The sequence below is a fragment of the Plectropomus leopardus genome, chromosome 12 (assembly GCF_026936395.1).
Source record: "Plectropomus leopardus strain MGB_pleo_1.0 chromosome 12, ASM2693639v1, whole genome shotgun sequence".
Classification (NCBI taxonomy): Eukaryota; Metazoa; Chordata; class Actinopteri; order Perciformes; family Serranidae; genus Plectropomus; species Plectropomus leopardus.
The window spans coordinates 11,763,665-11,785,892 of NC_142187.1; the positions used below are offsets into that span (position 1 = coordinate 11,763,665).

Below are 22,228 nucleotides of genomic sequence, written 5' to 3' on the forward strand. Positions count from 1 at the left end.
ACACCATCTCACCATCTTACATCATATTACTCTATCAGACCAGCGTATTTCTGGCAGTGCCGGTGCAAAAAAACACCCATCTACTGTATGTCAGGAGTTGGCAGTAGCCGTGGCGAGCTCTGCGGGCAGCTCCCTGGCACATAGCCTCAGCTGGCATGGCGGTTCTGTCCTCAGTAAATGAAGACCATGCCGCTGCCGTCTGGATGTCTGACGGCTATAGCTAGCTCTCTTTGAACGGCTGTCAGCAAGGCAAGCGTCAAGCTGGGACATGAGTCTGCGCCCGGGTACCACAGCGCTGGCAGTGCGGAGGGAAGGCTTCGTGTCTGAGTGGCACACAACCAGAGCAAGGAGGGCGATCACCATATGCTTTCAGCCGTTGGATTATCAACTGAACCTCTGGGGTCACTGCAGGAGGCACGGCTACAGGCGTGATACTTTTAAAGAACTGTACCTTTACCAATGTGTTTGCTATAAATTCTAAAGGTTTGTTCTTCACAGTAGTACCTAGGAACAAGATTATCTTGGGTCTATACATGCACACAGATCAAACTGTCCTATTTCGTGCATTTGCAGCTCCAAATGTCTGGGCGCAAGACAGAACAAGCAGTAGAAAACTTCCAAGTAAAGACTGAGATAATAATGACCTGTTTTGAGAGCATAATGAGATGTTAACCTACTTTTCTTTACAGGTGTGTTAAGGGAAAACATCAAAAAATAAACAACTCAGGGCTGCTCTGTGCGTTGTCGGCAATAAAGACAAAGGCATAAGCCTAAGCCTGCAGGCGTACAAAGCAAACTCCCCAGATGTATAGTCAGTCTGAGAGGATATACACATGTGTTTGAATATGTGTGTGTGTGTGTATGTGTGTGTATGCCTGTTTACCCAGTCACACAATGCAGGGAGGAGGGGAAGGAAAACACAGGGACAGGCAGGAACCTTTCCGAACACAGTTTAGCAAAATGTCAAGCACACTCAGATCGCCAGTCGACTGAAATGTCATCCAGGCGAGGCAGCAAAGAGGCTAAACAGAAAAACACTGCACAGGTGTATCTGCGCAAAGCGAATGCCAGATGAATACTTCTAATTCCAACGCCTTTGTTCCACAAATGTGCCAAATTTGCCTAAACTGTTTAAGCAAACAGGAGTCTTAAACTCCAGAACACCTTGGCTTTCATAATGGTTATTTTGTCTATTGAGCACCATTAAATTTCTTAATGCTTCTGAAAGTGTGTGTGTATTTAAGTGACTGTGTGTTTTGGCCAAGATTTAAGTCTCAAATGAACATATTGGACATTATACATTATAGCTTTGGCGGATCCACTTTTGAAAAATAAATTAAAAAAAGAGCCAAATGAGGGTCGAGACCAGTCAAACTGATTCATGGCTAGCTTTTAAGAAAACAGATTTGTCACAAAATGATTTAAATACAGAAGTAAAAACAGCTCAGATCTGAGGGCGGGAGACGCAGCATGAGAGAAAGCGTGTGTGCTGAGAGCAGCTAGGTCTGTTAAGAGGTACTGGGCAGGGGTGTAGCTTTCCTCCTCTGAAGTGTGGTATAATATAATTTTGCTGAAAGGCTGCATGCTCACACCACGGGAGGAGAGTTTTATATCGAAGCCTGCCTGCTGTAACGGTGTCAGGTGGTATTTATGAGACTTGTAATGGGGCTGAAGCCCAGCCACACCTGCTACGCTGGGAAAGCTATATACACACACGCACGCACGCACGCACGCACGCACGCACGCACGCACGCACACACACACATTATAGCAGCAAATCCTCGACTTTTATTATTAATGAATTCTCAAACTATTTTCTTTATGACACATTTAGTCCATAAAATATCAGAAGATAGTGAAAACCACCATTCTAGTTTCTAAGAAAGTACTATAAATGAGATCTCTAAATTTCTTTTTTTAAGGGTAACATGCTAAATCAATTACCCAATTAGTTACTGATTAATTTTTTGTCAATTGACCAGTCAGAGCTGAAATAAGAACTCTGTTAGCTAAGGTTTTGTAAAATTGGTACCAGACAAAAAGTGAACTAACGATGGGCAGAGTTGTTTTCATTGCTTGACCAGAGTTTGCTGAAGATGGTGGGATAATAAGTATTGACAAAATACTTCACCTTTGTCTTGCAAAGCTTCTTATTAGTAATTAAATCCAAAATCCAATCAAAACACTTTCCTTTGTTACTTAAGTATGTACGCACTCTGTACATCAACAAGGTGCTGCACTCTGCTTTTGCGGTTGAGTTCTGCCGGATTTGTTCCATCAACACTTCTTCATAAAAGTTCTTTAAAAATATATTTTTGGAATTTGTGACTGTGATTTCAAGATTTTTTTTTTTTCACCCAACCCTACTATATCCAGGGTTCCCCACACATTTATTTATTTGTGACGGCCCACTACGATCAAAACATCTGCTGCCACAAATATATTTTCTATTTTTGGAGCGCCCATTTATTAAGACCACTGTTGAAATATATATACCATCCGAGGATCTATTGCACCAAACTCGCAGAGCACAGAACATAATCAAGGCACAGATGGAGCAGCAAAAAGTCAGGCACAGTAAAAGTGAAATTTAACTGTTCATTCAACTAGGTCTAAAAGTTTGCATTCACCATCCATCAATTTGATCAGCTCTGAACGGACTGACAGATCAATAATCAAACCCGCAACTCAAACAAACAAACTGCTGCTAATGAAAACAAGCATATCATAGAGAGAGCTCCACTTGCACTGCGTTCACGGACCCACAAAAACCTCTGAATTAGGAGAGGGGACACAGAAGGATACAAAGGGACACACATTTATGACATGCCATTATGAGGGACCGTCACACATACAAAATAATTTGTGGCGAAACACTGTATATACCAGACAAACAAAAGTTTGTACATACACTGAGTACATACTGCTAGTCTTTTGCTGTAAAAATATCTCTTTTGTTGAATCCTGGGCCTCGACCCAGCTCCTCTGTTAGTCCGTTAGAGGAAAAGCAACTGCTGACTAATGAGCCACCACACAAGCTTCCTACAGGTTTGTGAGATTAACTCCAAGTATCTCTGAGTTCACATTAAGATGCCTGCTGCATGAGACCAGAAGGGGGGAAAAAATGCGTTGATGAAACCCAGTCAAGATGTAAAAGCTGCAGCCTTTGAGCTGCACCTGTGCCAATACTCTGATACCGATAACCCAAAAAGGAAAACTGCAGCTCAGCCAGACTTCTGCTTAGGTTACATACTTGATGAATGCAGGAAATTAAACTTATTCCCCCATCGTCTACAGCGGTTAATGGTTTCCAAAACTTAACAGTTAATTTGTAGTGACACGGCTGAACCCAACATTTTAAGACTAAGGTCCAATTCTTAAAATTGCATCAGGTCAATGCCAAAAACATATTGGTTGCTTTAATGTCAGTCTAAAACTAAAACTGTAACTCTGCTGGTTATGTGGTTTGACATGTGATGTTTCACAAAGTACAAAGTGAAGATGACAGTTCACCTAGGCAGTTGTAAAGGCAGCACAGTTTACCCTACTTTCACTGAGCACTGGTGCACCAAGAAAACAGTTATCACTGCAAGGAAAATGCAACATTAAGAATATTAGCATATTTGTTGGAAATCAGTAAACAACATAAAAATGTTGCACTCAGTAGAGTCACAACAAGCCAACACAATGACCTCACCCACCACTGCTGCAGCACTATTACAGAGCAACCCCTGTAAGGACACAGAAGACCACGTCACTCACATCCTCCCATAACAGACACACCTCCTTACAAGTAAACAAGCCACACAATCACAAGCATGTTTGAGAACTTCAGTCTTGTAACCCTTTAACAACAAGGCTTCCTGACATAGTGCAGAAGGCCTGACGGTTGCTCTTATGTTCTCACATACAGTAATCATGCAGAGAAAACACAGACAAAGGCGTGCTAGCTTCTACCAGACAGGTTTCCCCCAGTGAAGACAGAGGCGGTCAAAATCCTGTGGCAGCAGCACGAACACAGAAACAAGATGATGATAAAGCCTCAGGTGTCGTTTGTCCACATCTCTTGTAGAATGAACAGCTGACACCTCAGTAATCACGCTGGAGCGGGCCGAAGCTGAAACTGCTTTGATCGACAAAAATCTACCAAAGTAGATAAGCAAGGCGGTATTCTCAGTGACAGCAGAGATCCTGAGCGCTCAGCAGAAAAACACAGAATAACAATTATAGAGGGAAAGCAAATTAGATATGATAATAAATACAAAACAGTTGAGTGAAAAGGGCCATATTTTAACCTGTAGTTTGTACCATGCACTACCTATTAAGCTCCTTTAGACGTGCAAACAATAATCATGTTCATCTGCCCATTATTTTTTCAAAAAATCTGCTATTGTGTGTTCTATAAAATGTCAGAAAATGATTAAAAATGCCTGAAAATATACTAAAGCCCAAGGTGATCAAATTGCTTGTTTCCTTTGTTTACAGTGAAAAAAAAAAATTCAAGATATTCAAATCGCAATTAAAACAAAGAAAAACAGCAAATCTTCACAATCGAGAGGCTCGATGTGTTGTCTGTCAGTCAACTTATCGATTCATTTTTTCAGCCCTAAAATGAAAATGAGACCCCAAATCCTGTGGTAATGGAGCCATTATGTTACCTAAAGCAGTACACATAAACACTGACCTGGATATCAATGTAAATAAAATGTGAAAAAAAATCAGCGCCAAATAAAAACTAGAAAATAGACGCAATCCTATATTAAAAAGAGCTTGACAACAAGCAGCAAAGGGAACAGTCATGGCTTAGTAAAAACAGTAAGATATATAAAGTGTGAAAATGGGCAGGACAATTTGTTTTGTCTTCAATTTGTTTGTTTGTTTTTTTGTGGTGTTATGGATTTAGGGTGTTTTTTCATGTTTGTTTTTTTTAATTTTTTTTCTGCAGTGTTTTCTGCTGCTGTGTTTGTGTGCGTTCAGAGGATGGGCGTGGCTCCCTGGTGTTGCATGCACACCTGCTGCTCATTCTACTCTCATCAACTGCAGCTAAAAAACCCTGGACTCTCTCTTCCATCCTGCCAGATTGTTTGTGCTCATCACAGTGGTACTACTGGCTATTCTCCAGTTTAGTTTTCAATGAGCAAACTGCTAGTAAGCCACACTGCTTCTTTGCTTTAACCTACAAACCTCCAGTGCCATAAGTCACACAGTTTTCAGCCTTACTGCAACCTGCCTGCTTCACCCACCTGCAAAACTCAAAACTAAACTCATTTTTACCCACTGTACACTTGTCTAGTGGCCTTGCTCTTGGGTCCAGTTTAAAAACCACAGTAAACCATTACAGAATAGCTTGATAAATAACTATTCATTTTATTTTTGTTTAGCCAAGAGTTATGAGTTGTGCCCACACTTAAGAGGGTGATAAAATAACACAGAGGCTGCATAATCTGAAGCAGGAGGGCAGACTCTTCTCCTCCCACATTATGAACGGCACCACATTACATCTTTACTTTTTCCTTTTGCACCTTTCAAAATAAAAACATATATACTGAATCACTTCTTACCAGGGGGAACTTATTCCCATGCTGAGGCTGTTGTGATCAGTCGTTTAATAATTTAGGTTCAAATTTTGTTTTGACCTATTTTTTTAAGCTTGCAGTCATCATAATATGTTTCATCTCAATGAATGTACCAAAACAAATGTATATGCGACAAAAAAACAAAAACAAAAAAAAAAGCTAAATTCAGTAAAACAAAAAAAAAGCCAGTAAAAAAATATGCTTGGCCTGTGGGGTTTTTCTCATCTACCAGTCCCCTTGGCAGGAGTCAAAAAGTTACTTTTGGACACTGCTAGCTACTTGTTTTTCTTATGGTTTCCTCAAATAAACAAAAACTGCTACAACAGTAAACACTTTGCTTCTTGTACAACACGGAATGCTCTCACAGATCTGATGTCGAACATCACATTTTTACAATTTCATGGACTAGCTAAAGGCTGCGTCACTGTTGTGTCACATGCATTAGTGAAAGCAGAATAACATGTATTCAGATATGACTTTCAGGCCCTGCTGACACCTTGCTGAAGCCCCGGTAGGGTGGTAATGCGGTTTCTGTCACGGCTCCGGCGCAAACGTGTTGCTTCATGCCTACAGCTCATCAAAAATCGAGCACTCTTCTCACCAGCAGCCGCCTCAATTACAGCAGCATCACCCCCGGCTCAGCCGTCCCTCCATCCATCCAGTCTGGGTGTAATTCATCGCGGCTGGGTGGCCTCCATTAGTGCTCCTCCACAGGGACAGGACAGCCTCTAAAGCACAGCACTCAGGGAGCGCACTGGGGCCCCGCACTTTACCCTAACAGCTTCATCAACTGCATCCCTTGAGCCAGACACACACACTTCCACCAAACACACAAAAAAACACACATACACACAACCTCTGGAGGGCCCAATTAGCAGCCATCACCTGTAATTCAATAACAACACTCCCTTTCTTTCAGCCTCTCCAGCTCTCTCTTTCACTCGACCGTGAATTTGCTTGCATGATTTACAAAGGACAACTCCTAATGTTCCCCTACATCAACAAACAAATCTAAATCTACACTGACAGTTTATTAAGGGATCTGAATAGACCCACATATTTTGTCTGCAAGCAAGAGGTGTCTTCCTCCTCCTCTCCCGTTTTACAGTAAATCGTCCCTCTGGCTCCCTGCACTCCACATCAAGCCCACAGGACACAGGATGGAGGAGGGACACAAAGAGAGAATCCACACTGCACATCTCTACTCAGCTTCTAATCAAATCCTCTGTTCCATTTCAGTGTGTTCACTCTCCATCCGTCCTGCATGGTGGGAGAGAGAAAACAGAGAGGGAGGCAACTCTGTCTCTGTCCAACTATGAAACACATATAACATCACAATAAATAAAGAGAAACCTGTCCAGTCTACAGAATGTGAACAGATCCACAGTATAGTGCTGCACTGTTTACAGTCTGATCATTAGCCATTGACTAATGTACGAATTATCCCATTCATTTATCTATTTATTGTTTGGGCTTCAAAAAAAAGAGAATCATAGAAAAGGGGGGGGAAGGGGAATTTTATTTCCCCTAGCCCAAGTTGACATCTTCAAAGTCGCCATGGGGTAAAATATATGTTTAAACAAAAAAAGCAAATCTTCACATTTAGGGAGCTGGAGCTATCAAATGTTTGCCATTTTTGCTTGAGAAATGAAAGTCAGTCAATTAAGAAAATATCTTCTGATGGGGCAGCAACTAATGATTGATTTAATTGCTGATTAATCTCTCAATTCAATCTATGATCAATTAATTCGTTGTTCAGTCTAAAAAGTGTCAGAAAATGGTGAAAAAAAAAGTTGTTCAGTTTTTCCCAAAGCCAAAGATAGCACCCTAAAAAGTTTTGTTTTATCCACAAACAGAACCACCGAATTGTTTTCTACTCCAACTCAACAGTGTAAAAAAAATCAGCTGAAAGTCTGTAGTCAGTCGCCTCCCAGTTCCCCTGAGGTATGACCTTTACAAGCTCACAAGGACTCGGATGAGAAAGCATTTAAACACATTACTACAGAAAACAACTTGTGCACCACTGTAGTGGCAATGAGAGGAAATCACTGCCCAATCAGAGTTAAGTGTGTCGACTACCAAGTTAATGCCAAAGATACCAGCAAGCTTCAGACTTAAGAGAGGCAAGAGGAAGCTTTTCACTTTGCATCCATATGTGTGTGAACAAGCACAGACTTTTCCCAAAATGGCTTGCATCAACCCCCAGTTAATGTATAAATGGCTAGCATATAATCCATAGCCAAATAGTTGTTCAATAGTGCAACAGGTCCCATATTGTCATTGTCATCTTTCATTTGCTGCTTCAACCTATTGTGCATATATTTCATTGTCATTTCATCAAATTTGTTTTTTCTGAGCAACTTCTCACTCGATACAAACATTAATCTGAGATAAGATACAACTACAGTGTAAAAGAGGAGATGACACCATACTACTATGCTTCTACTCTAATTCTCCATTTCACTCCCACCTGTCCTTCACTGCTGTACCCACCGAAGTCTCTGGGGTGTCTTCAGTGAGTCCAGGCCCCTCCTAACCCACCTGTCCACTGTTCATGATTTATGTCTCTTGAGACTGCTGGGGCTGCTGGAAGGTGGCCTTCCTTGCTCCTTCTTGAGCTTTTAGGTTTTTTTTCAGCTTCATGCAATCATAAATTATTTGGCATCTACCATGGATTCTTTGGTTAGGGTCATTGTTTTATATAGCTTTGGTTTGTTAAAATAAAGAAATGTGAAATCTGAATAAATAACCCGCTGTGGTTCTTTTTGTTATTTTAACACATAATGTTCCTATGAAAATAATCTGGTTTCTGTGAAAAGAGGCATTTGAACATAGACCTCTCTGAAAGGGATATGCTATGGTACATGCCTAGAGAAACATTTTCCATTGCTATATACTGTAGAACTTTAGTGAGCATGCAGTGCTACTTTAGAATTAAAACCTCTGCCAATACTGCGCTGATCAAGACTGCATAGACTGAAGAAAACTAATCAAGTCAGTACCATTGTGTAATAAAGCCTTGGTTTTCATTAATGACAAGACCAGTAACCGCAAAGATTTAAAGTCCAATATGTGACTAAACTTGAATTTTTTTAAATCAAGTGTCAAATATTGCACTTCTCGGGTCTGTATCTTATTTGATGCAGATTAACTAAATATCACCAGTATGAAAAATAAGTAGAATAGGCTATTCCTGAATAGCTCATTCTACTTAAAGATATTGTCAGAAACTTCAGATTTTATGCCAGAGTCACAGTGCCTGCCTGAGTAGCGCGTGACAGCTACCTCACTGAGCTGCTGCGTCTCACATGCCTGTGGTGTTCACACAGGCAGCGTTGTTATTGCATTACTGCTGCAGAGGTGCCTGCTGTGAAAATTACTGCATTTCCACAGTTAAAAGCCAATTCTCCATTAATTTATGGAGCCATGGAAGCCAGTGCATTGTCAACACGGTCCTGCAAATATTTCAGAATAAAATGCCTCATGTTAGCAACTGAATGGATCTGTCGACAGAAACCTTATCAAAGGCGTCAAAGTAAGGGTTAATTAAAAAAGACATTTGTATTTCTTCATATGTATGACAGATTAATTCGTTTTTCTAGATGTGCCGCAGCAGAGCAGTAGCCGAGATGCGTCAGAGCAGCGCTGCTCACACTGGCAGAGCGGCTGCTCTAACCTGTTAACTTTAGTGCAGAAATAAAAAACATGTTCCATGACGCATGCGCACTGCTGATGCAGGCAGTGTTGCCCTGGCATTAGACTAACAGTCCAAAATCTGAAAATATTCTGTATCTATCAGATAAAATAGAGACATGCAGAAAATCATCTCAATTGAAAAACTGGTACTGGGAATGTTAAGGATTTTTTTGCAATTAAAAAAATGTAATTAATACAATTAATCAAATAAAGTCGCTGACAAATATTTTTCTGTCAATCAATGAATTATTCAAGCAGTTTTAAAGCCCTGTTTAATTCTATGTCTAAATGAGACTCAGATGAAGAGCAATACTGAGGAAAAAACGTAAAGGTCATAATGTCAAACTAAGCTGGGTATCAACTTTGTAATATTTCGCTGTTTTCTTTTCTATATCCATGTTATTATTCCGCTCCGTCCCTCCTCTTAGTGCTAAATTTCTTCTCGTTTCAGGCCTCCTACACCTGTTTCTTTTTGGTTTACCTTTGAGATGTGTCCCAATTTTAATGGAAGCGAATAAAAGCAAGTAGCCAATCACAGGCAAGTGGAACTCCACTTCAACCACCAACATGCACAGGATTACGGCTCGACTTAGTCTTTACTGTAAAACCTCCGTGGCTGGGCTCGGCGGAGCGCCCGGAGGCAGGCAGCAGCTTTGGGCTGCGTTTTCACTGATTTCCTCAGAGCTTGAGGAGCTGGCGGCTTCTGTTCTGCTTCTCAGGCGGCAGGAGAAAAAAGAGAATGGAGGACGGCAGGATATGCAAATTGTACTACCACCAAAGGAGAGGCAGAGGAGTTTCCCACAGGCTCAGTGTGAAAGAGGGCTCCCCCTCTCCCATACACACGGGACTTTGAATGGGACTCTTTCTTTTGACACACACTGGCCTGCATGCCCACACAATCACACAAGCATATAAACACATGTATAAACTTCTTGAACATTTGCACAAATGCACACATATATGAATGTTTTAACACACACACACATGCATGTTGTGAAGTGGGATGCTGGTCAGCAGCAGCAGAATAAACTGTGTCCCTTCACCACAGGCCGTCTCTCAGAGCTCAGCCTTGGTTAGCGCCACACAGCGTAGATTAAAGTTTTAGCTGTTAGCTGCTCAGGGAGCCTCTTGAATACATGAATATTCAGGTGGTTGAATGAGAATGATGAAAGGCAACAGCAAAGCAGGTTACTTGTGGAAATGGGTTAGGCCACCTTTAAGAAAAGTGCTAATACGAGTTTGGCAGTTCCTCTGAGATTTTATGCACCAGTGGCGCTGGAGGTAAATTTCAGTTCTGGTTCCACATTTGGCTTTGTTTTGAGCGTAGGTGGCAGTGAGCAAACTCTGTCTTCATGACATCAATTTTAAACGGCATTGTACATTCAGAGGAGGATTTGGCTTTACCATAACATCATCTGAATTAAACACAGCAGACTTTACAGAAAGTGGATCTTTTCTGCCACTATTCTGAGCTCTTCATTCTTAGCTTGGCCCATGTCTTCGACTCATTTTTATGAGGACACAGCAGGTTTAACCTCTGAATGTATTTCACTGAATTACAACGACAAATCAGCGGATTGTATTTGAGGTTTAAATGTGTGACAAGACCCATTTCCACAGCATAGACAAGAGCAAGTATTTGGTAATGATGCCAGCCTCGTTTGTTTGTCCCCTTTTGCAGACATTTAGCCCTATATCAAATAAACACTTAACACTAATGATGAAAATGTATCCAAAAAAACATATGCCAAACATGTTTATGTTCTGACACACCAACGCATCCAAAACTGTTTTTCAGTGGAGACTGAGCAGTAAATGCACCGTTAACTTAACTATCAGATGTAATAAGTCACTAACACCTGCATTATGATTCAGTCCAGTAGATTGTGGTCATATAGGAACATTCTGGTACCCAACCCTAGATTTCATGCATCAAAGAAGCTATCTATAATATATTTTCCTTTTGTACTTTTGTGTAATCTTAACGCAGCAGTATCTCAAAGAGGTCAAAGAGCTTCAGCAACACTTCTAGATTGAGGAACAACTTTATTAATAATCTTAATGTAGCACACAGAAAAAAAAAATCCTAATATAAGCCACCTATCATCTTCATGCTGCTCACTGCAATACCTCTCAGCACATGTGGCTCATGTGCTTTCTGTTGTAATGCAGCTCCAGGGCTGCTCCATTGACCTCTGGCCTCTCCGTCGAGGACTGGAAGGGTGGGTGGCTTTGTGTGTGTGTGTGTGTGTGTGTGTGTAGGGGGGGTATCTTCTAAAACCTCTCTCAACACTGGACATAGAAAACATTTCAAAAGCCATAAAGACATGTATGTTTTGGATTCCTTTAGACTCCTCTGTGCAGCACTCCCTGAGTGACACAATCAGTTACTTTCGGTTTCGTATCAAATCAGAGGGCAGCACACAATTTCCCTTCCACCTTTGCTAAAAATAGTCCTCATGTTGAGTGTTCATGAGTAGCATATCACACACCTGCATAACAACAGGCACGTCTGCTGGTTTATGTTTTTAGTCGTTGAATGGCTTGATATAGGCCTCATGAGTTACTGAGGTGATTGTGGCTGTTTTTTGGCACAGCTTATCTCAGCAACTTCCACAAAACCATCTGCTGATTCTGATGTACAGTGTCCGTCACTGTGAAAATCACTGTCACAATGTGTCTATTGACACAGTACCCCAGTTTTTGCCTTTAAAATCCATCAAATAAGCTTTTAAAAAACACAATTGATATTGTTTTCTTCATCTTGTTCTCATGAATTGCAACTTTGATGTTCACTTTATCCATTCTCTGTCTACTTTATTTAATTTAACATGCTGCTGATGCGTATGCCTTTATTAGGCTGTATTGACTCATCTGCCTCAACTTTCCACGCTTCATCTATCAAGGTGCTTTATCGGCCGTCGTCATCTGATTGAAACGCAACAGCATCAGCAGCAACCACTGATTTTCCCTAACAGGCATCATGTTAATGCATGTAAATCCAAACAAGTAGGCCTCTGTTGTTATGCAAAGCCTGGAGGAAAGTAGCTGTTTCCCACCTTGATGCTTACACACATACTCTCCCTCTCTCACTAGCACCAACACACACACACACACACACACACACACACACACACACACACACACACACACACTACTCAATTAGTCACAGCAGCAGCATCAGTAGCCCTGATGCACCTCCCCCCCTTGGACCATAAAAGGCAATGGGAGGGGTTAATGCTGACTAGCTAAAGACATCCTGTAGTGCTTTGTCATTCCACAGGCCCATTTGTGCATGGGAGACAGCACACACACACACACACACACACACACACACACACACACACATACACACACACACACACACACACTCACACAGCCCCAGGCTTTTCAGCACAAGGAGAAAGTAACATGAATGGCCGTTGTTCATAGATCAATTAACAGCTACTGTTGACCACAACCACTTTAAATAATAATGCACCCTGTGACACTGCCATCTCCTTAATACAAAAAAAAGGTTCACATGTGCATGATTATTCACATAGCACTCAAAAATATCTAACATAACACAGTAAAAAAAATATAATTGACTGATCCACACTAAAAAATCACTTTAGTAACTGAATAAGCATTATATCATGTTAGATAATAACATCTATTATTTGTTATCAGACTAAACTAATGAGTATATCAGGGTGAATCCCGTCTATGGTGAGGCCAATTAGCTACACTTAAGAGCTGAATAATGTCGTAGAGGAACAACATTCACATGACTCCTCTGCTCAGTAGACAACTGTGTCTGGGTGACCTAAAAAAATGGTTCACTCATACAAAGAAAAAATGAATTAAGAGGACTGTAAAACATGCTGTTGAACTTATATTTAATTCAGATATTTGTTTCCTTTAAGAATATGGGATTGTGCAAAGCCAAAGTGTGTTATGGTCTGATTTGAAGCGATACGCTGCAGTTGAAGGACCGTAGTCCTTATAAGATGATGCAAAGCTTGCTTGTACAACATGCAAGGCGATAATAGAGCATTACAGCTTCAGTGTCTACAGAGGAGAGCTGAATAAATGCCAGACACGCAGAGAAAATGCTCCTCATCTCATTGCATCAAACAACAGCGAGCTGATCAAAGAGCCTGTCGTCAAAGAGACAAGAGTACTCCTTTAAAACAGTAATTCAAAGCACTTTCGTATCAACAAATGTCTGTTTCCCGGACTTGATATAACTTATAGAGAACAGTAGTCAGTGAACAGAGTCATTGGGGCTGTTATAAACACTGCACTTATCTGTTGATGAACTGCTATCACTGCTGTTTAAAATGCTCCCTATAATTTACCAATATACATCTGCGAATAAAATATCCTGCCGATGGTGCCACACTATTCTACTGTTCTGGAGGCGGCGCTAGCATGCCTGGATATGCAGCAAAGCGCCACCAGAGAAAAAGAAATTTAGCTAGTTTAGATTGGATGTAAACAATACAAGAGTTAAATTATATTAAAAAATAATCAGCTTCAAGGATACACACAATACACAGTTTGGTGAGACTGAATGTAAACATAACTTCTTTACAAAATGACTACACAGGGCACCTTTAAATCCTTAACACTTCTCCTTAACAACCTCCTTACACTTCCAAAAACCTCCACAGGAGAGGTGAGCAGACACTGGTTAAGACCCAGACTCTGGCAGGCTTGGAGGTTTGAGCAGTTCAAGCCTGGGAGTAGGCCGCTGTGTTTATCCTGTCAAGGTATGTTAACACCAGGCTGCATTCCTGTAGTCCCTAAATTGCAGCGTTAGATTACAGTCCAGCTGAGAGTGCACTCGTACACTACGCACACACAAACATGGAGCACTTTAAACCAAGTGGAAAAGCGTTGGGTGACGAAGCCGTGACCAAAGTGGCAGCAGCAACAGGCGGCGCACATGGAGGGCCGACACCTGCCATTTACAGGGGAACTGCAAACGACCAACATGCGGTGGAGCTAAAAACAAGTTCATCAAGGACCAGAAACAACTTCACAATTTCTCTGCATCTGTTTTCTTTACAATAACACATATTTAATTACTTTAAAAAGCAAGAATAACTGTTTGATGTGGTGAGCATGCTAATACAACTCACTTTTATGTGTAAGGGTTTAATTTAGGTAAAAACAAGTAAAAGAGAAGTGCTGGTTATTGAGGGTCTCTGCAGGCCTATAGCTCAATGACACTCATCATTTAATAGGCTTTTATAGCAGCATGTTTACAGTTGCTGCCTAGTGGGGAATCATCTCAGTAAAGAAGTAGAGCAAGGCCAACTGACTGTAAACCATACTTAACACCAGAGAGGTTAGGGCAGGGGTGTCAAACATACAGCCCGCAGATCATAACACACCTAATACTGATGCACCTGTGAGGGCTAAGAGGTGCCAGGTTTCAGGAGTGAGTAGCCTACTTCATGTAAAAAAAAGCCACTTCAGCCACTTTTCAACCCAGACCAGAATACAGTTGTCTGAAATAAACAACTGTGGTCATATTTAAAGATACTGAACATTGTGAAAAATATTGTCTATCTGCAGTTTCAGTACAAAAGAAACGGCATCAGACTTCTATTTTTAAACTATATTGGTGGCATCCTATTGTTAAGGCACTGCCAAAACTTTTCATTTTAGATGCTTTTTAAGACAAGGTATAACTTTACCTGCTTCCTCAATAGCTTCCACTTTAGCACAGGAGTGGAAATGTACGGAAAAATGCATTTGTAATGACAGTGAGAAGCAGACGGACCGACTGTGGAAAAACTGACACATATTGTTGAAACTGCACTTATTTTTCTTGCAAAATCTCAGGCTGTTCATCATCTGCGTTTCAAATGTGTAAATGTACATCTTTGCACTAAAAGCAAGAGGGAAAAATTTATAATTGCTGCTTTTAAATAGGTTATTATGCCATGGTTTTACTGGTCCGGCCCACTTGAGTTCAAATTGAGCTGTATGTGGCCCATGAACCAAAATGAGTTTAACACTCCTGGGATAGGTTCTGATGTTTGGATAGGGGGGAACAATGACAACTTGGGTGGCACACTAAAACAGCAAACCTAAATACGAGTCTCTGTCTCCTCTCAGGCAAACTGCTATGTGGCTCATTATAAATGACATCATAACTACAGGAAATTACTCCAAAACACAAGATTTTACAGGTACTAAGCAATGGATATTAACACCACCTGATTACCAGCGTTCATGCATTACAAAATATTCAATTACTGTTGTTTATCTTAAATAACATGGACTTGAAGAAGATTTATTTTCTGCCTCTAACCAGGGGGAAAGGCGGATTACCTAATCCGACCGATAATGATCTGCTAATGATTTTGTTGACCATTCTGATTCACTAAAACATAATAGTGCAATGTGAAACTGAAACCGCAAAATAAAATGCAATGCCAACTTTAACACTGTGGTTTGGACCGAAGAAAAGCAGCAGTAGGTCTGACTGTGCTCCTCACACATGTTATTAAACACGTTAAACGGTTAATAATGTTCCCTAAAGCTGTAAGCCTTTCTCAATACACACCGCTGTGTCTAATGGGCTATAATCTGTGTAATATTTATAATGTTGCCTTATAACACTCTCAGACAGTAATCCATGATAAATATATAGATATGTATAGCAAAACTCAACTGAGAAAGGGGGATTGGAACCTCTGATACATGATGGGTTGGAAGAGCACACATTTAATCTTTTAGTCAATTAATGTAGTAAATGAAATGGCTCTGATGATAATCAATACATTAGTTAAGTTATTTTATAACCAAAAATGCAAAAAAAAATTGGTTTCAGCTTCTCAAATAGGAGGAGTTGCTGATTTTATGTTACATCTAAAATTTATTAACTGAAAATCAACTGTTGCAATATGAATATGCACCCTTAAGATCTTGGAGATAATAATGAGTATTTTTTTCAAAAAACACAACAATTAATACTTTTTTTTAACTGTAGATAAATTGGTAAATAAAATCACCATGAGAAATGGTTCCATGAAGATCAACAGTACTAAAATGTGTAAAATTGAATGTATCCACAGTCACCTGATGGATATGAGTTATAACTAATGGCCTGGTCTGTTTACTCACTTCTTCAGGCATGGCAAAGAGTTGGTCCACCTTAAGATTGGCATATTTGTTCATTATTTAAAATTTACAGAGTAAAAAATCAGTAGTATCAAGTCATGTTAACATATAAACTGAAGCTTATTGTGACAGTGTAGTTGATGGCATTATCAGCAGCTGTTTGCCACATCATGGTGATGACAGACTGGAGGTCACGGTACATTAGCACAGGCTAATGTTTGGCACATCATCTCTTTTGAAATTCAAAAGAGTGAACAGGCTGTGGACGAGCAGTCTGTGTCGTGTGGATGAAAACTAATTAAAAAAAGAGAAAGCCACGTTTGAATTGAGGCAGGTGGAAAATGAAACGAACAGGAGAGGCAGACCAGTTTCAACTCGCAGCAGATGAAAGCGGTGCGCACTGAATCACGGCACCTTTTGCCATCTTGATTGTGCGCCCCGTTACACGGACGCGCTCCTCTCACATTATAATCTCATTTACCCGTTATGTGTTTGGAAATTAAACCAAACGACACGCTCGGGAATATTCCCATCATACGTTTAAGTCTCATACTGCGAGGATATGACGGGAATATCGGTTAAAATACACCTTTATAGGTGTTGCATCACCTTGCGTACCTGGCTGTCTCCGGTCCAGAAAAAAAGCAGCAACCCCGCCTTCACTGCAGTAATGGTACTGACCGCCATTCCCTTCCGCACACCGCTCAGGAAATTGTATAACGAATTACCGCAACACAATAGATGGAAACGAGAGGTTTGACGGTGAGCCCTGTAAGCACTGTTATTGAACACGGTGAGGAATAACAGAGGAATAACCACCTTATGCACGGCTCGTTGTGCGTGCAAAGACTCACACAGAGCTGCAGAGTGCACGAGACCAAACATTGCGACCAATCCACACACACACACACACACACAAAAAACATAAAAGGAAAGATAAAACATGCACAAGTGGGTCAGAAATGCGTGTCGATGAGATAAATCCCGCGAGAATGAAGGGAGGCGAGCATCCATGCGAAGCTGGCACGGCACACGGTGAAAACTACAAAAAAAATCATCTCTACCTGCACAAGTTGACATTTGAAGCGGTTTTCCTGGCTCCTTGCGAGACACAGAGCCTTTAGGAAACGGCGAGCGGATCCTGTTCCGTTATCGGTCGAGAGCTGCAGGTGCTATTTCTGTTTATTTCTAGGCCATTTGTCAGCCCCGTTATCCGCGTTCAGGTAAACATGATGATGATGATGGCTCCTGTACGGACGCACAGAGTCACCGTCGTGTCGTCAGCACGAGAAAAAAAAGGTGCTTTCCTGCCCCTCGGCTCACACATATTACACCTCATAACGGTGTCTAAAAATATATAAATATATAGCTTTACTTTTTTATTGGCTGATGTGATGTAAAAGGGGAAGAGTATACAGGTAAGAAACCGTCCAATGAGGGACTCTGGCTTCAACGGGCTGAGTAAAATTAAAGATATTGCAAGAACTACACCTAAATTGTATTTTAAGTCCTTTACTTCATAACACGTGGATTCAAAATATTCCTTTTTTTGTGGTAGGATGCTCCAACACCTATTTCGAGATCACTTTATAATCATATCATAATGAAAAAAAAGGTGTAATAAAGGGTTATTAAATATATAAAAACGTATACAACTTCTAAAATCAGGTTAATAAAACAATAAAACAATAATATAATGTAAACACTGTCCATATTTTGTAATGACACGACTCTATCATATACTATATACTGCAAAACAGTGCGATCAAAAGCAACATTTACTTTCGGCATTGCAATCAGTTCACAATCCCGAAATTACAGGTGCAAAAGTAAACAGTCGTAATTGTGTGTAAATATGAGTATTTTGCAACACAGTCAACTAAAAACAAACACCGAACAACAAAAATTGCCATCTTCATAAAGCTAAAGTGGTGCAGGCAATGAGGAAATGCATGCATCAAGATATGTTTGCTAAATCTACTTTGAGAAGATTACAAATACAATTTCCACTCTTACCTTAACTAAAGGAGCATGTGGTGCTGCAGTAGTGCAAATGAGGGCTAAAGTGGAGATAAAATAAACATCCCATCTCTTTGCCATCACCGGAGCAGCAGTAAACCAGACCAAACCCCATGCAAAAACTCCCATGCATTTACCGCAGAGGCACGATTCCCCATCCGATCATCAAAACAAACACATAAAGTTGAATTATTTTCAGCAGGAGTTAGAAACTGCATCATCCGGAGCCGAGCGAGCAGCAAGTTAGCATGAAACTAACCTCGCCCTAAAAAAAAGGAAAAAAAATCACACACTAAACTACAAACTGCGCTCCACGGGCCACGTTGTTATGTGAAAGCCCCACAACCTGCCGCCAAGTGTTGCTACGGGTGGAAAAGTGGTTCAAAAGTACAGAAACAAGGAGAGGAAAAGTTAAAGAAACTAAAAATACAGACAACTATGAAGCGCTCCTCGGGTTATTATAAGTGACGGATAACGGTTCACTGTGTCAGGCGGCCCCGTGCACCGCTAGGCGGAGAGAGAAGCCAGCCAGGTATAACGGTACACCACCACACTGGGATATGAACACACTAATACTCCCAAAACTCCCCGAAACGTGGTCCAACTCACTCCCCAAAAGTCTCCAGAAAGAGTTTACCGAGTGAAAAGCTCGCCGGCAGCCCGCCCAGCTCGCTCAGCGGCGGTTACGGAGGAGTTGAGACTTACCGCTGCTCCTCTTCGGGTTCGCCTGTTTTCTGCGCTTACACCTGGGGCCATCCGCCATGATCCTCTCGCTGAGTCTGAAGCGCAGCCGCTCGCGAGTCACCTCCTCCTCCCTCCACCTCCTCCTGTCTCCCCCCTCCTCTTCCTCACCCATCCTCACCCCTCCCTTCCCCTGTCCGCTTTACGACATCACCTTCCCCCCGCAAAAAAAAAAAAACACCTGGTTTGCGACATGCTGGTCGCTTTTACGGCATCACCTTCTCAAACACCTCAGCACGTGGCCCCTCCTACTGGCCGCACATGGGTGTGTGTTCTCTGAGAGGCGTTTCCAAGCGGTGGTCCGGCCGCTCTGGCAGGGTCGTCCCGGGACGCTCACTTTGTCTGCTCCTCCTGACTGCTGAGAAAATGAAAATATTACAGCGAGGTGTTCCTCCTCAGATGGAAGTGTAGAAATGTGTCTGCATCTCTCCAAAACTCTGGGTTGAAGTTTCTCTGTTAATGTATACAAGTTTTAACACCAGTGTTGTCAAACTTGTCTATCTTGTTGGCATGCATCACATCCATAAGGCTAGAGTGCTTCAGATTACTCCAATATGTCTTTTATTATTATTAAGATAACAACAAACAAGAAAACATTTAAAACCGCTCAGATAATCAGGAGAATTGTATCTAATAAAAACAAATGAGGTGTATTATATCTCTGTATATCAGTTTTTATTTTATGTTCTTTTTATGTTTGATGTCATTTCAAATATGATGTCTACATTATATATATTTTTTAATGTTTTAAAATGAGATTTTTACCTGTACAATGTACTGTTAGATCTGAAATACGATCAATTAAAAATGTGTATACAGAATAGAGCAGAAGGGAAATGAATTTGTCAGAATTAACATAATTTACTGAGCTAAATGCAGAAATACCAAACTGTAAAATAGGCTACAATATTACAAGTAGGCCTAAGATCCTGAAATTCAGATGTTACCAAAGTAAAAGTAAGCCTTTTATAAGCTAAATGCATTTTAAGAATCAAAACTCAATGGAGAAAATTGGTCCTCTGTATGTGTTACACTATTATTGTATTATTATACCCGATGCTTTCAGGGTCAGTTTAATTGGCTGAATACATGGAATATTTGACTCCAGTTTTTGTTACTTTAATTGTAGCCTAATATCATAACAACCTAAAACAAGGACAACAAAGTTGAACAAGTTAAACATAAACATTTGACCTGTGTGTAGCCGAAAATATAAAACAACACAATTCAACAGTATGAGAATAGTGTAATGGCCCATAGTGCAACAGGTGCTGAAATAAACATGGAATTATTATTGTAACAGGGTGCTTTATATAGCCTAGTTGGATTTGGCAGTGTGCACAGCATGCTTATATTCACACTGATAGTGATTATGCTTGCTTTAAAAAAAAAAATGACCAAAAAAATAAATAATTGAAAGTATATGTTTATGCAATAATCTAAGTGTAAGTAGCATTTTACTGTTTTAGTTTGTCAGTGTGGATCTAATGTACTTAATTACTTTACAAACTCACTAAGGGGTCAATTGTAATACAATCTTCTATTGGTCAATAGTTTTATTAAATATTTTAAATATCAAAATGGCACCTTATGAAACAACAAATAAGAAGTGACTCAGTGTTGCAAGATATAATCTGGAAAATATCCAAAAAACATGACTCAGAGAGCAGGCAGGTCAAACAGGCTGAGGTCAACACCAGACAGACAAGTAAAAGTGGGCAAACTTATCCAGTTCAGGATGAGGGAAAGAGACATAAGATGAAAGAGCAGGCAGAGGGAGTTGGAACACTTGAAGTAACAAGTACATTAGACGATATAAAGGACAATAAAGGAAATAAGGTAGTACAATATGCTGCAAGGTTCATGGGAAATGGAAGTGGATGTGCAGGTGGGTGGGGGAGGTCAGGTGATGGGGAATGGTGGATACACGAGGGTTACTGCACGACATGAGGGAGTGGCAGGAAATTAAATCATAAATCCCCATTTCCACAGGAAGAATAGTCTCTTCTCTGCTTAAATAAAAGTTTTTCATGTTTTTTACCAAATACATTCCTTTGACGTGTAAAATGTGTTATCGAGACTACAGAAGAGACTGCTTAGCTTGCCAGTGCGGTGGCCTTGTTTGTTTGCTGTACCCATACTGTGTTTCTAAATTAATGTGTTGATGATTTATTGATGTTAAAATGCAACATATTACAGCCCTAAAGGAAAACAACTAGTTATCAAAACGTCAAGAGCTTTTGAGCAGTGAGTTAAGAAAACCAGAGCCCAAACGACAGCCGGCCACACAAACACAGAGCAGGGTTTTGTCCTCAGCAGGGACAGAAGTTCAATGACAGTTCACAGCAGGTCAGGGGAGTGGCCTTTAACTGTCCCGTCGAGCTATTCTTGTACCTGCCGATGATCAGGTTTCCAGTTCAGACACACCAGGTGCTGCTGGGAGCCTCTCACAGCTAACAGGACTCCTCTGGACGGGGGATGAAATTAAACTGCAGAAGTTCAGCAGGGGCACAGACAGCTTGAGATTATATGGGTTTTTTAGTGTGTTTTCAGAGATTCTCATTGTTGTCAGCTGCCTGACTCGACAGCGTCCACATGAGCGAGCTCAGATTGGACTGTGAAGGATTATACAGGAGGAAAACGTGGGGCAAAAACAACAGCAGGAGAAGTAGTCAGATCTTTTACTTCAGTAAAAACGGCAAAGCCACTTTGCACAGTGGAAATACCTTGTTATATGTAAAAGTCCTGCAGGCAAACTTTTACATGAGTAAAAGTACATGTATCAACATCAAAATATACTTCAAGTACAAGGGCAAAAGTGCTCAGTAAGCAAATTTACGATGTATATTAATAGATCATATCATTCATTACTTTAATGCAGCAGCTGGTTAATTGTAACCACTTCATATCTGGCAAGTAGCTCAATCTATAATAATGCATCATAATTTATACAATGATTATATTCTGTATTCATAATTTGAACCAAATTAAGTAGTGATGCAATTTTGCTTGCCTCCAAAATGTAGTGAAGTAAATGAAATTACTCAAAGGGCAGTTAAAGTACCTCAGAACTG

The 22,228-nt window shown here is 40.6% G+C and overlaps 1 protein-coding gene across 2 annotated transcripts in view; it reads right to left on the reverse strand.

Moving 5' to 3' along the window:
• LOC121951704 (zinc finger E-box-binding homeobox 1) overlaps positions 1-19,269 on the reverse strand; it is a 74,914-nt gene extending 55,645 nt beyond the window's left edge. The window contains exon 1 of one of the 2 annotated variants that reach the window (XM_042498145.2): positions 19,119-19,269. In XM_042498145.2, the coding sequence (XP_042354079.2) occupies positions 19,119-19,269 (151 nt within the window). Of the gene's footprint in view, positions 1-17,458; positions 17,629-19,118 lie in introns of those variants that run through there. The other variant, XM_042498146.2, reaches the window with a different exon arrangement.
• Positions 19,270-22,228: the final 2,959 nt, after the last annotated feature.